Source organism: Lontra canadensis, unplaced genomic scaffold, assembly GCF_010015895.1.
Source record: "Lontra canadensis isolate GAN:19392208 unplaced genomic scaffold, GSC_riverotter_1.0 scaffold29, whole genome shotgun sequence".
Lineage (NCBI taxonomy): Eukaryota > Metazoa > Chordata > Mammalia > Carnivora > Mustelidae > Lontra > Lontra canadensis.
In genome coordinates, this window is record NW_022631023.1 from 3,679,700 (window position 1) to 3,694,301 (window position 14,602).

General features: G+C 54.6%; 1 protein-coding gene across 1 annotated transcript in view; it reads left to right on the plus strand.

Moving 5' to 3' along the window:
- C2CD2 (C2 calcium dependent domain containing 2) overlaps positions 1 to 14,602 on the plus strand; it is a 48,289-nt gene that overhangs the window by 19,133 nt on the left and 14,554 nt on the right. The window contains exons 3-8 of the mRNA XM_032865291.1: positions 992 to 1,111; positions 4,603 to 4,707; positions 8,418 to 8,540; positions 10,429 to 10,552; positions 11,959 to 12,064; positions 13,950 to 14,020. Of these exons, the coding sequence (XP_032721182.1) occupies positions 992 to 1,111; positions 4,603 to 4,707; positions 8,418 to 8,540; positions 10,429 to 10,552; positions 11,959 to 12,064; positions 13,950 to 14,020 (649 nt within the window). The remainder of the gene's footprint in view (positions 1 to 991; positions 1,112 to 4,602; positions 4,708 to 8,417; positions 8,541 to 10,428; positions 10,553 to 11,958; positions 12,065 to 13,949; positions 14,021 to 14,602) is intronic.

Consider the following 14,602-nt stretch of genomic DNA (forward strand, 5'->3'; position numbering starts at 1 on the left):
AAATCCACCAGAGAATTAAAGAATTTTCTTTTCCCTCCCAAGTGACAGCCGGCATCGTTCCCTTGGGAAAGTGGGGGGTCCCTCCTGCCTTCCGCTCCTCCCTCCTGATGACTTGGCCCCGGCCTGGCACGCTGGCCACCTACCCGGCGCCCCCCACCGCGCCCCTCCCAGCCAGTGAGCACCTGGCACCTGGCTCCCTGTCGTCTCTGGGGGCCGCTCGCCTTCTGCGAGGGCAGGGGTGACCCCGCATTCTAGAAGGTCCTCTCCTGTAGAGGGGTCCGGGGGCAGAAACTTGATATTTCTGTTTGGTAACTGCTTTCTCTGAAATGCTTTGTGATTTTTATCGGGAATGTGGCCTGGTTTATTCCTGGTGTAATTACTTCTCTTTGTCTTATAGGTCCTTAAGCGGACTCACCTTATAATGCTATTTTTGTTAAGGCTGTATTATTTCCTCAGTGTTTAATATTTTATATGGTCTTTGAATTATCCCCACATCGTTAGAAACCACAATAAGTTGAAAATTATCTAGATAGAACAATTGATGGTGTTCCAAGTATATTTTTAAGTTTTTTGCTTACAACATCTATCACTTGTTTTCTTTCTAAGCCTCCTTTTTAGAGAGAGGAGACGGCTAATGGCTTTTACAGCATATGGACGTGGAAATGTCTGGGGAATTTTAAGTCCGCTGGTGGGGAGAAACGGAACATAGTATCCAGGAGAAACTTTTTATGTGGAAAGACTATAACGACTAGATTCGGGCAAAACAGAGTTTAGCTCTTGAGAAATGCATTGGGAAGAAAAGATCTGGAATGTGGATTCCAGTTTTCAGACGATTCCATAACAGAAAAGGTGCGGATGTGGGTACTTAGCAGGTTTGGAACTCTGACATCCCGTCCTTGCTAACTTTTCAGGTCCCTATTATTTTATTCCTTGAAATTGAGGGGTGTTTGGTGCAAATTCTCCTTTCTGTCTTGTCTCGTGCCTCCTCCAGGTCGTGTCTTGTCACGTGGCGGGCGAGGCCATTCAGTTCCTGGTCCGTGCGGGATCCCCGTCCCCCGAAGACACGGGGCACCAGCTGTACTGTGCACGGCTCTCCCCGTTTCATCTGCAGGTGAGTCCGGGGAGATCGAGCAGGTCCTGGGGAGACCGTAAACCTCATAAACCCATAGGGTAAGGCTGGTGTGATCGCGGGGCCTCATTTACCTCGTAGGTTTTGGACGGTAAGCTTCTATCTCGAATGGGTAGAAATAAAGCGTGGGTTATGGATGCGCACGGACCGTACACATGCATGCACACACGTGTACGCATACCCCACATACGTGTTACACACAGGTGTGTGTGGGTGGCGGTCATGAATTCCGTCTACCACTGTCGGGAGAGAGGCTGCGTTTCGAGGTGTTTAACCAGAGCAGGCGTGTTGCCGACAGGCGGAGTGAAGGTGAGAGACATCCGAGATGAGGACAGTGGTTCTGTCCCAGGACCCGGTGCCAGAGCCCAGCCGTCCTTGGCAGCTGGGGCTCCAGCCTAGGGGCTGGCGTGGGAGTTCCTCCCTTTTTTAGTTTTTGGAAAAGGCCAGCTTTAAAAGACCTCTTACTCGTCGGTGTAAGTTTGAAAGATGAGTAGGGCCCTCGTTTTTCTCATCACCCATGGATTATCCTCATTGTGGCTCGGTACGGGCACGGCTCATTTCACTCGACTTCGTAGATGCTGCACTTTCCACCCCGGAAGGCTCGTGGGAGCCAGCCTGGGGGTTGCCTGTCGGCGTGTTCTCCGGCAGCCTTCGCTTGCTGTGTGTCTCTGTCGCGTGTGGGTGATTCTGTCGTATGTCATACTTTTCCCTTATAACGTTTGTCCCGGTGATCTGGGCTCGAACGCTCACACGGGGGTCACCATTTTCAGCAATAATCTATGCTTTTTTTAGATGTGATGCTTTTGCACACTTAATAGACTACAAGATAGTGTAAATATAGCTTTAAAAAAACACATATTTATTTTAGAGCGAGTGCGTGCGAGAGCGTGAAAGCGGGAGCAGGAGCAGAAGGAGGGGGAGAGGCAGACTCCCCGCTGAGCGTGGAGCCTGACGCGGGGCTCAATCCTGCGACCCTGAGACCACGACCTGAGCCGATATCAGGAGTCGGACGCTCAGTGCACTGAGCTGCGCTGGCGCCCCCCAAACGTGACCTTTCTGCGCCCTGGGAAGCCAGAACGCTCCCTTGGGTGGCTTTGTGGCGCTACTTCCTTCATTGTGGTTTTCTGGAAGCCGATTCGCTGCCTCCCCGAGGGGCGCTGGTCTGTGTGCTCCGTCGTATTAGTGACGATCTCCGCAGTCATTACACAGAGACACGTCTAATCATCGTAATAGGCTAGGGGGGTTCCTGGTCGCTGAACCACCCAGCTGCCGTGTCCCTCCCATGAAGCAGGTCCACGAGGTTCCGTTCAGCTGTGGATTTCTGGGTGGGTCTGTTTTAGGGGTCACCGCAGCTTTGGCCCCGTGTCTCCCCTTCCTCTGTGCCCGAGCTTGGCTGCTCGTTTGGGGGATGAGCCAAGTCGCACGGCCCCCTCAGCCACAGGGGAAGAGGACGTCCCGTGTGCTTTTCTTACACAGGCGTGGTTACGAAGAGCCGGGGCCAGCAAGGTTTTCTGGCCACCTACGTGGCTTTTCTCCGCGAGCCAACCCTGCCGAACCCCCTCCCTGACCCTCCCCTCCTGAGACTTGAGGAGGGCGTCACTCCGCGCACCCGTGAGATGCGCGTACCCTCCCGCTCCCCTGAACATTCTGGACGGCGTAATTGCCAAATAGTTGCAGAGTCCAGGACACGTGTCGCCGACACGCGATGGCTGTTTCAGGACAGAGTGAGTCGGCAAGACCCGTAAGCCTCCACAGAGGACACGGAGTTTCCCAGATGCTGTTTTTGTGCCCTTTCGGGCAGCTCAGAGACAAGTAACGTGATCGCATCTTTGATCTCTCAACACAGCTGAAAACCGCTCTTCGGATTCCCTCTCACAGGCAGGCAGCTGCTGGAGGGGAGCCGTTATCCAAGCCCCAGGCAGGAGACACTCCTGTCGCTCTGTTGTCCTTCGGATAAAAGGGGCAGAAGGGCCCCCGCCCTGCCCGGCGTTTGTCTCGCTTGTCTCGCTGCCCCAGGACCTGCCCGGGCTGGTGTACCTTCCTGGGAATCAGCCAGGATTCTAGGACCAAGAAAGGCCTCCCTGGTCTTACCAGGTGCTAGCCTGAGCTAACAGCCCCGAGGAGGGGCTAGTACCTTGGAAAGCCGCTCTCTCCTCCTTTGCTGAGGGTGGGGAGGAGGCCCGAGGGGAAGAGCTGGGGTCCGTGCTTAGGAAAGAGTCTCGCGTTGAAGAACGAAGGGAAGGGTATTTGTTTGCTGTGGCTGCTGAGACAGAGCATGCGAACTTAGCTTAAAACCTAGACGTGGGGGCGCCCCGGGGACACAGTCGGTTGAGTGTCCGACTCTCGGTTCCGGCTCAGCTCGTGATCTCAGGCTCATGAGGTCGAGCCCTGTGTTGGGCTCCACGCTCAGCACGGACTCTGCTTGGGATTCTCTCTCTCTCTCTCTGCCCCCACCCCCCCGGGCATGCTCGCTCACTCTCTTTTCTAAAAAAAAAAAAAAAATGAATAAATGTTTTTTTAAAGAAAACCCAGCATAAATGGAGCCACTCTGGAGGCCCGATGTCCAGCACAGGCTCACATCGGCGGGCCGCCTTGCTGTCTGGAAGCTCTGGGAGGATCTGCTTCCTTGCTCTTTGGGCTATCAGTGTGATTCTGTTCCTTGGGACCGCAGGACTGAGGGCCTGTGTTCTTGCCAGCCGGCCGCCGGGGGCTGTTGGCAGCTTCTAGCCACCACCTCATTCCGGAGCTCCTGGCATCCTCCCTCCATCTTCGCGCCCCTCGCACTGGCCTGCTGTCCTGTCTTCCTCTTCTCTCAGGCCTCGCTGGGATGACCCAGCGTTATCTCCTCGTTCACTGGTCCTTTCTGCGAAGTCCCCTTTGCTGTACCTGGTCCTGTTATCACCAGTTCCGAGAATCTGGGTGTGGTGGGGGGCATGACGCTGCCTCCCTACGTGGGTCCCATCCAACAGGTTGTTGCAAGAGCCGAGAGTCCACTTGGAGGCCGTGCGTCGGCCCAGGCAAGAGAGGACGAGGACACCCGTGCTGGGGCACAACCCTTGGGGCCTGTGGGAGCGAGGGGTTGGGCTACGCATCTCCCTTCCCACCTGATCCTCCCTCTCCGCCTGCCTTGGTGTCAGCCCCAGGAGAGAATGCAAAGCGCAGAGAATTACTCATGTAATTACAGAATCACGTAATGCAGAATTTTCATGACATCTGGCCTTCAGCGGCCAACACTGAGAACCCTCCGAGTGGTAGGTTGAGGCCGTGGAAGGTTTTGGCGGGGCGGGGGTGGGGTGAAGGGGAGCCCCAGGGAGTTTAGAGCTTTCCTTACCATTGTGAAAGGCAAGGGGGGGCCAAGCAGACGTCTCGGAAAATAAACGAGCATATACGCGTGCACACACGTGCGCAGACACGCGCGGACGCATGAGGTTTTGCTGGCCGCTTAGCTCTCCAGTAACCCTGTGTTTTGGCAGCTGGAGCTCCACATGAAAGAGAAGAGGGAGGACATCCAGATCCAGTGGTCCTACGTCAGCACTCCAGAGACGGCCGTTACGGTGCAGCCCAGAGCAGTGGTGGAGGTCAGTCTGGGCGTTTTTATGACCACCCCCCCGCCCCCTCTGTTGGTGTACGTGAGAACGCGTGTGCGTGGTGACCCCCTGATCTGGGGAACAGAGGCTCAGCCCGGCACCCCTCTGATGCCGGCGGGCTTCTCCCCTCCTCCCGGATCGTGGGGCTGCACTGACGGGGGGGTGGGGGAGACGGCTTTGCTGGATCTAACGCCAGCCCTCAACCCTGCCACACCTGCCATTGCCTGGGGACTTTAGAAGATTCTGGGCCTGCCCCCTGCCACCCCCAACAAACCCCAGAATTATTTCTAGCACTGTTGTGCAGCGCAGGCTGAGAACCAGTGACGTCTGTTGCCACAGCGCTCCTCAGGCTGTCATGCCTGACATCAGACCCTTTCTGCTTCCCCGAGGCACTCCTGGGATAGCTCAGGTGGTGGCTGTGGGGTGGCTCCTGGGGGCAGGCGTGTCTCTCCCCCCACCTAAAATTCAGTGCATGTAGAATCGGAAGGCGATCTCTCTGCTTCCCATGGTCTTAAGTGTTGGAAGAAATGAATTTGGAAGCAGGGAGTGGGCATACGAGGTCACCCTGGGGTCACTTTCAGGGGCTGGAAAGATCATGCGAGATCACATACGCCAGAGGCCCCTGTGACTGCTGGTTCCCTTGTAGGGTGGGGTTGTGACGACGGTTGTCCGCCGTCTTGGCTCTGTTTCAGACTCTCGTTCAACCACAGAGAGATCCCCAACGGCTAAGTATGGGACTGTAAGCCTCTGTCCATCCATACTGTCACCATCCGTGCTGTGACATGAAGGCACGCAGTTTGTTCTTGGACTGGAACTCCCCTAACCGGCACACATCACAACTGTCGCTTTGCCCGGCCACTGGGTCCCACCGGGGGCTCGGACTGTCCTGTCCTGTCTTCCCTTCCCTTCCCTCCCACATCTGCATCTCGCAGTCCCCACGGCCAGTGGGGACCTGACCATGGCCAGGCCGGCCGAGTGCATGGAACCTTCTGTCGCCGACTGTCCCAGCACTGCCTTTGTGCACCTGCCTTTGGGTCGGGCCGTGCCCTGCCAAGGCAGGCAGACCCCCATGTGTAGGACTCCTTGAGTTCATTCTTCCTCCGTGTGCTTGGGGGACCCCGGAGCGCCCCGGTGCCTGCCCGCACTCATGCTCAGGTTTTGTCCCCCGTCTTTGTAAATTTACATGTATATTGTTTGAAAATGTAAACTATTCACATGGTTCAGACGTCAAAATTGCGGGAAACCTTCGACTCAGACGTGCAGTCTCTACCCTGTCCCTCCCGCCCCATCCGCCCCTGCACACGGTAACTTGGTAACTTGGTCATTCATTAGTTCATGTTTCTCTGTTCCCGGGTTTTTTGCAAAAACGAGCTTATTACCCCCCCGCCCCCCATTCTCACCCAAACCGTGGCGTGTTGTGCTGCTGTTTGCAGCTTGCCCCCCAGCGTCCCGTGGCCTTCTCCAACTGTCACACGCTCCTCCCGTGAATGAGAAGTGAGGCTCTAAGTGTGGCACTAAGCCAGCTACCCCCCTCCCCGGGAGCTGGTCTGGCCAGTAGGCACAGGACCTGAGCCTCCGGCCCCCTGAGGATGTGACGGCGTGGGGGGGGGGGCAGGGGTGTGGCCCAAGCCAGCCGCTCATTGGGGGAGGAGCCGGGACATCAGAGCACCCACCGCTCATGTCACCCTGGGTTTCCTCCTCCTGAAGGGACAGGAAATCCTGGGGGTTAAAAGAAGAGTTGAGTGTGTAAATAAAACGAGTTATTTTTCAGCCATTTAAAAAGAATGAGGCTCTGACACTTTCTGCAACACAAAGGAACCCCAGGAAGGTCCCTCCAAGGGAGAGAAGCCCAACATGGCCTGTTTGCGTTGGGAGCTCAAGGCTTGGAGGTCTCCCTGGCCGGCAGATCATACAGGGGCAGTCAGGGACTGTTGGTGGGGAGGGGCGGGGCAGGGAGGGGCAGTCAGGGAAAGGGGAGGGGGAGAGGGGCAGGGAGTGATTGTTGGTGGGTGAGAGATAGCATAAGGGATGACATCTCGATGCTGGCAGCATAATACGGAGCCTGCTGAATCACACTGAAATGCATATTTTATTTTATTTCATTTTTTAAATATACTTTTTTAAAGATTTTATTTATTTGACAGAGGGAGAGAGATCACAAGTGGGCAGAGAGGCAGGCAGGGGAGGGGGGGAAACAGGCTCCCCGCTGAGCAGAGAGCCCGATGCAGGGCCCGATCCCAGGACCCTGGGACCATGACCTGAGCTGAAGGCAGAGGCTTTAACCCACTGAGCCACCCAGGCGCCCTTTTAAGATGGTTTTTATGTGTATTTAGTTGAATGTCACCTCAGTTAAAAAAAAAAGGACAGGGAGGTCAAGTACTGAAGAGAAAGACGACAACGTGGTGGTCTTCAGTGCAGACCCTGGAGCCCTAACGCCTGGGTTTGACTCTCGGCTCTGCCACTCGTGAGCTGTGTGACCCTCCACGAGTTAATTTACATCTCTGTGCGCTAGTTTCCTCATCGGTAAAATGGGGATAACGATAGTAGAGGTGGTTTCGAAGATTAAATTAGTTAATATGTGTAAGTGCGTAGACTTGAGCCTGACATATCCTAGGAGTGATGGAGGGATTAGCTGTTTTGATCGTTATTAGAGTTTCTGGCAGAGAGTAGCTGCTCTCTGGGCTGAGTGGGATTAGGTTTGCTGTAACAGGGCCTGGCCAGCCAGCCCTCCGCAGGCCAACCTCCAAGATCCCTCCAGCCACGCAAGGTGGGAGGTTTTCCGTAGGTCTGTGGTCCCGGTGGGAGTCCCTGCGAGCAGCTGTCCTGTCCCCTGAGCAGGCTGGGGATGTGGGAGCCTCCCACGAGGGCATCTACACTGGACTGTGGACCGTCCCCCCCCGCCGCCCCCGTGACCACACCAGTCGATGTATCTGTTTAGTTCTCAACGGATACTTAGGTGGTTTCCAGTGTGGGCTTCATGAATGGTGGTGCTGGGAATGTTCTGGAGCCCAGGAATGTTTGCCTTTCTGTCAGAGATTAATTATCATAGATTTACGGAGTTGACACCAGGTGGTATAAACTGCCCAGCTTTGTGCCTCCACAAGCTTATCTTTCTTGTTGGGCCCTTTCATTTACTTGAATACTTTTTAATTTCAAAAAAAAAAAAATTACCCGATGTCATGTGAGAAAGAAGAAACATCTGTCTGAAAGTTTCGACACGGAAGCAGCGACATGATTGTATATTTCACGAGCTGGATTGTTGTCATTTTGAAAATAAGGAGCAGGAGTTACTTCTTTTTTTTTTTTTTTAAAGATTTTATTTATTTATTTGACAGACAGAGATCACAAGCAGGCAGAGAGGCAGGCAGAGAGAGAGGGAAGCAGGCTCCCTGCTGAGCAGAGAGCCCAGTTCGGGGCGCGATCCCAGGACCCTGAGATCATGACCTGAGCTGAAGGCAGAGGCTTAACCCTCTGAGCCACCCAGGCGCCCCTACTTCTGAAGTCAGTAAGGAGGACCCCGTCTCCCAGAGGAGAACGAGCAGGTCACCTGCGGGGATCTGACCTCCCAGAGCCCCACACTCCCCTCCTCCACCCCGCGTGCTTGGTCCCTGGGATGCAGCGAGGACGGCCAGCGTCTGCCCCCCCGTGTTGCACGGCGCACGGTCAGGAGGCAATCTGAGGACGTCCCCCTCTTTTGGCAGGATCAGGGGACAGAGACCAAGGCCGTGTCTGAAACTCTCAAGGACATCTTGAAGCACCTGGTTGGGGCTGCGTCTCCGTCGGTGGTTCTGAGCACCAAGCCCGTGGACTCGAGGGACGTTCAGGTGAGCCGCGGAGGGTGGTGCCTCACGGCCCGTTAGGGCTTCTGGTCCCCCTCCTGCAGGGGAGTCTGCATGACCAAGCCTCCTGCCCCCCGCCGCCGTGGTAGAGAGGGAATGCCTGACTGTTTGCTGGGCGACCACGGCCTGTGGTTAGTGATGTGCTGCGAGTTCAGGGCAGGGGTTCCAGAACCCCGTGGGATAGGAGGAACAGGTGTCTGGGCTGCTCTGCACGCTCCAACCTTAATTAGCCCTGACTCCATGCCTTTCTGGAGCTGAAACTTGACTTTCCACTGTCCACTCGGGGCCTGTGGCCTTAGAGCTCGACTTCCCAGGACCGAGGCATCTGGGAAACCTAGTTAGCTATGAAAACAGAGAGAGCTGCTGTTCCGGCCTACAGGCTAGCAGGCATGAGAGCCACGGAGAGCTGGTGTCTCCACTCGAGTCTAAAGGCAGGGAAAAAACCAACACCGCAGCGTGAAGCCGGTCAGGCTTGAAGAACCCCCTTTTCAGGAGAGGTCAGCCTCTTTTCTAGCAGACCTTCAACTGATTGGGTGAGGCCCACCCACATTAGGGAGGGCCGTTGCTTTCACGGGGTCTTTTGATTTAAATGTTGACTTCATGTGAAAACAGCCTCGCGGAAACACCCAGGACAGCATTTGAACAGATACTGTGCATCCCCGTGGCCCTGTCACGTTGACACATACAATTAACCACCACACGTAGACAACCGAAATATTTCCTCCCCACCCCTGACATGTGAATGCTCTGGCCCCAGTGCTCATGGGCTTGGATCCTAAGGACTCCTGTGGTGACTTCTTGCAGCTCACAGTTGGCAAGGTCCTGGTTCACAGTAGTGGTTTTTAAATGGTGACCTTGAGATGTTGGGAAGCTTGCTCCCCAGAGAAACGTCCAAGTCAGATCAGTGCCCAGGAGCCCTTCCTGGAAGGCTCTGTGTGCATCTCTGAGAAGCCTTTCCAGGACTCCCAGGCCTTGGTACTTAAGAGACCCCCCACACCCTGCTTTTTTAAAGATTTATTTTTATTTTTATTTATTTGAGAGAGAGAAGGAGGGGGGAAAAGGAGAGAATCTGAAGCAGACCTGCCCTGAGCACGCAGCCCGACGGGGGCTCCATGCCGCAAGTGCAAGGTCAGGCCCTAAGCCAAAACCGAGAGTCACACACTTGACTGACCGGGCCACCCCGGGCGCTCTGGGACCCCTCGTAACGAGCACTCTCAGCCACGAGGGAAGGCAGGAAGCCAGTTTGGGAAACAGTTTACGGTGAGGCCCTCTGGGTTAAAGGAGACTTTTCTCTGTTGGAAATGCCTTGATGCCCATCTGAGAGCATGATTATGGACGCCTCTGTCACTGCTGTAGTCCATCACCCGGATGACACTTAGACACCCCCACCTGGGGTGCGGACCTCCCGGGTGGCCCTCGCCGTGCGTGTGTGTGTGTGTGTGTGTGAGAGAGAGAGAGAGAGAGAGAGGCTGGCGTCCCGCTCGGAGCCGGTGGGCAGTGGGCACCTGCAGCCTGGAGCGGGCGTCCCCCTCTCTCGCCAGCACCTGGCCTGGGGCAGTGGACCCAAGGTGAGCTTTGCTTCCGGGCTGCACTCACAGCCAGGTTCCGGGGAGCCCTCTCTGGCTGAGCGCCCCGCCGCTTCCCGCGGGTTACTTGGGTAGAAAAGGCTCCGAGGCAGGGGCAGAGGCTATGGTGGGTTGGGACCCTCCCTTCCCCTGAGAACGGAAAACTGTTGCGCAGCCCACCGCAGGGTCAGCCCCCAGCCCTGGCGGATTTTCCCCGAAGACGCTGCCCCGTGACAGGGGTCCGGTGACAGGGGTCCGGTGGCGCCTCCTCTTCTCCCCGGTCACTCGTCTTGATCTTCTCTCTGCAGAATCTACAGCGCATTTCATCCTCTCCTCAGGAGTCCTGCCCGCCCAAGCCTCCCAGGGCTCACGAGCTCAGGTTGCTGGTGAAGAACATCCGGGCTTCGCTGCTAAGTGCTCCTGGGGCTTCAGGCAGGTGGCCGGGCTGCTCCGGGGGGCACGGGGGGCGGGGGCTGCCCGCCGCAGAAGTGACCGTCCCTCCATACAGCAGCGTGCGGGGTGACGGTGGGTTCTCCGCGGACTCTGGGTCCCCATGGCGCCCTCCGACTGGGTCTGCTGTGTGATCCCAGCCGGCGAGCCCAGAGCCTCTGAGAACCAGACGAGTACCGTGAGATGGTCACACGCCAGTCCCGAGCTTGCGTGCAGGGAGAGCGAGGGAAGAAAGGAATTCAGTCATGACCTTGCCCTTTTCTTTCATCTGGAAGGCACTCCCTTGCCTTTTTTAAACTATTGAACGCGTAAACCCACGCTGGGCACCCCTGACTGATACGTGATGAGCACCTTCTCCTTTCCCAGAAGCCCGGGTTCCTTGTGGGCGCTTTAGCAAGCGTCAGGAGGGCTTCGGGCCCACTGGGGACCCTCTGGCAGTAGGAGAGGCTGTTATCTGAGTCAGGACAAGTTGCAGACCCCAGATCGTTCTCTTTGGGCGATCCTGAGTGGCTGGCGAGACCCCAGGTGCACAGCCTCCTGGGATGGGTCCCATCTTCCCACTGTGATTTGATTTTGCTGAGAACAGGAAGGAATTCTTTATTGTCTGAGAATGCTAAGCGTTACTTAATGTTCACGGAGTCTTCCTGTCCCCAAAGCACAGACTGTCCACGTTTAACAAGTGGAGAGACTTGGCAGGGCTAGCTGTGGGGGATGGCCTCAGGGGTCCCTGTTCCTCGCAGGCAGGTCTGCATCTGGGTCTCTGTGTCTCCCGTTGGAGGTGATCTCGAAGATCAGTTAAGACCGTGGGTGTGGAATGCTTAACGCTGTGTGACGTCTGGTCCCGTGGTCACTGGTGACACAGCATATTGACAGCTCCTTGCCATGGGACAGGCATGGTCTTGCAGCAGAAAGAATTGTTGACTAGGGAAATGTCCCATTACTCAGATCCAAGCTCTCCAGACAGGGCTCTGACTAAGCTGAGTCAGGGATAAAATCACATCCCTCGTAAGTAGGGATACGGGTTCTCTGGGGGGTATCCCCCAATTTAGGGATCATCCCAGAGGCCTTTCCTTGCACAAGCTGGTCGTCTTGTCCAGAAATGGGGGGCCACTTCTGCTGTCATAATGTCCCTGGGGAGTGTCCCCCATCACGGGTGAGGAGCAGGGGCTCCTGGGGTCTGCCCTCCAGGCCAAGAGATACCAAGTTGGGGATCGAAAATCTTAAACCCCCAGAGAAGTGCTTTGAGAGTTGGTTCATGATGGAAGAAAGAGCAGTCCCGGAGAGGTGGGCGAGCCAAGACGTCAGGCGTTTAATTTGGCCTGTTATATGCAAAGTGTGCACGCGTCTCTCAATTTAAAAAATAGAAACACCCCTTTGTTTGATTGCAGGCAACGTGAACCCACAGTGTGTAGTTCGGCTGAACGAGCCCGTTCAGAAGTTCAGCGCCCTCGCGACAAACCACGCCGACCTCAGCTGGGAAGAAGAATTCATCTTGTGCGTACAGCCTGGTTAACGGGCTTGCGCCGGCCGAGCGCCCCGCTCACGGCTGCCAGGTCCCAAGATCAGTGTGTAACAGTGCTCAAACCCTAAACACAGACAGGCATTCGCTCTCGAAAAGGTGTATTAAACATCCGAGGTAGCTTTAGGTTGATCTGGGTTCCTTTCTGAAGGCAGCTCCGGGGCTGGGTTTCCTCCTGGCCAGTGTCCTGCTGTGGCCAGAGAGCACGCTGGTCAGGCTCCCTTGACTTTGGAGATACCCACCTTCTGGAGCGCAACGGAGGACCCTTGGGTTTGATACCGGAACCTGGCTGGGAACGAAGGGAAAAGGACGGCCCATTTATAAGAAATGGTGTGGGAATTCTAAGGAATGTATTAAGGAGCCGGGTTCAGCCCAGAAATGTCCAGACGGCTTTGGGAGAGCAAGTCACTGAATCCATTGCGATGTTAGATCAAAGGAGAAAACGTACTTATCTCCGTACATGCTGAGAGGACCGTTGACTTTCCCTGCGCATTTCTGACTTAAAACCTTAACTAGTACATGATTTATGGCCTCTTCTATAATAAGCTAATAGAAATCACCGTAAATGACAAAGACCAGAAGGGGTCCCAAGTGAAAGCCAAGAGGAAGATGCCCGCTGTTTTGTTCTGGAAGCACGAGTAGTGCACTTAGCGGCGGAAGGGGGAGGTGTCTGAGTAGGAAAAGGCTGAGGCAAAACGGATTATTACTTGGAGGTGATAGGACTGCCTGCCTAGACAACCCAAGAAAATCAGTTAAAACTACAGAAATAATCATAGGAAACTCATGTAAATAATATTTCAGTAAAGCAGCCGACTCTAAAACTAGAAATCACTTGCTTTCTGAGGCTTGAACAATGAACAGCCCGAGAGAGGACAGGCAGCAGGTGTCCCGTGTGTAATGTAAAGAGCTTTTATGAATTAGTAATGAAAATACGAGCGCTGTCCCGGAAAACCGGGAAGAACGTCTGAGCTAGAAAACAGAAAAGCCAAAACTGTAGGTAGCCCGAGACTTCTGAAGACATGTTCGAATCAGCAATAGTTTAAGAAACACAGATGTAAACACAAGAGACCGTTTTCTCACCGTACAAGTTGGTAAGGAATAGGTGGGTGACAATGGCCAGTAGAAGTATACATTGGAATGACCGTTCTGAAAGTCCTCAGTATGTCTCAAAAAAAAAAAGAAAAAAAAATCTCTTAAATGCATGTAGCTTTTGTCTGGCGTTTACAGTCTTTCTAAGGAAATAATCACACGGTGCGCACAAAGCTAGGTCGAAGGGTGTTTATCTCAGCTAGTTTGTAATTATGAAATGTTAGACACAACCAGGCCATTATTAAGGGTTGGTTATTAAGGATCGGATTAAAGAAAACCTCCTAAGGCCGGATAGGAGGAGGCTGGATAGCTGTTAAAAGGGGGCGTTGCTCTGTACCGTCTGACCCCGAAAGAGGTCTGATATCTTAAGAGAGAAAAACAGGTTACAAGAGGAGCGAGATACATCGCGGTCTGTGTTTTGTTTTTCGATAATTATATAGCTACGCTTTTGCATACAGGAACTACGAGCCACATGTGGCTTTTTAAGTCTGAATTAATTAAAATGCAGCAAAATTCAGTTCAGGCCCCCCGGGGGCACGGCACTCAGACGCCCTCCGTGGCAAGCAGCCGCCGTGTCGCACAGCGCGTAGATAACCCCGCCGTCAGCCAGAGGCAGCAGAGAATTCTCAGATAACAGCAACCGCTGGGGGCTGGCGAGGTGGAAGATAATCTTCATACCGTTGGAGATGTGTGTTTCTTTCTAGAGTCAGAAACAAAATACCGTTTCAAGAACTGATAAAGGATTGACAGCACTTTTTGTCCTTTCCGCAGTGAGTTGAGCGCCAAGTCGAAGGAGTTGCACCTGCAGGTGTCGGGGGGTGAGCGAGCCTCGGCCTCGGAAGGTGGGTGTCGCGGGTAGAGGGAGGCCCTGCTCTCTGGGAGGGGTCACTGACCGGAGTGGGGCTGGAGACGCCGGGAGGGGCGGACCCCCTGACACCTCGGGTCTTCCGAGGCCGCGTTTGCTTCCAGGTCCACTTCAGTCATTAGCAAGGGCGTACGTTCTGGGAGAATGTACTCAACTTGTTTTTGCCTTTTTTTGTTTTAAACAAATACCTAAACTCTTTTATTCAGCAGTTCTTGGCTTAGAGAAGCCCCTCTCAGCCTTCTTAGCCTTAATAGATCTGCTCTGTAGTGTTCCTAATTGTGGTAAATGCATGTAACACAGAAATTCCCACATTGACCATTTTTTAGTGTAAAATTCACAGGCGTTAAGTACATTCCCACTGGCGTGCGACCTTCAGCACCATCCACTTCCCGAATTTTTTCCTCTTGCTGGGCTGAGACCCTGTCTTCCCCATTCCCTCCTCCCCCAGCCCCTTCGACCCCCCCCCCGCCCCCGGCCCCGGCATTGTGCTTTCTGTCTCAATGGATTCCGGCTCGCTTTTCCTTATAAAATAAGCCACAGCAGCTTACACTGGACACAT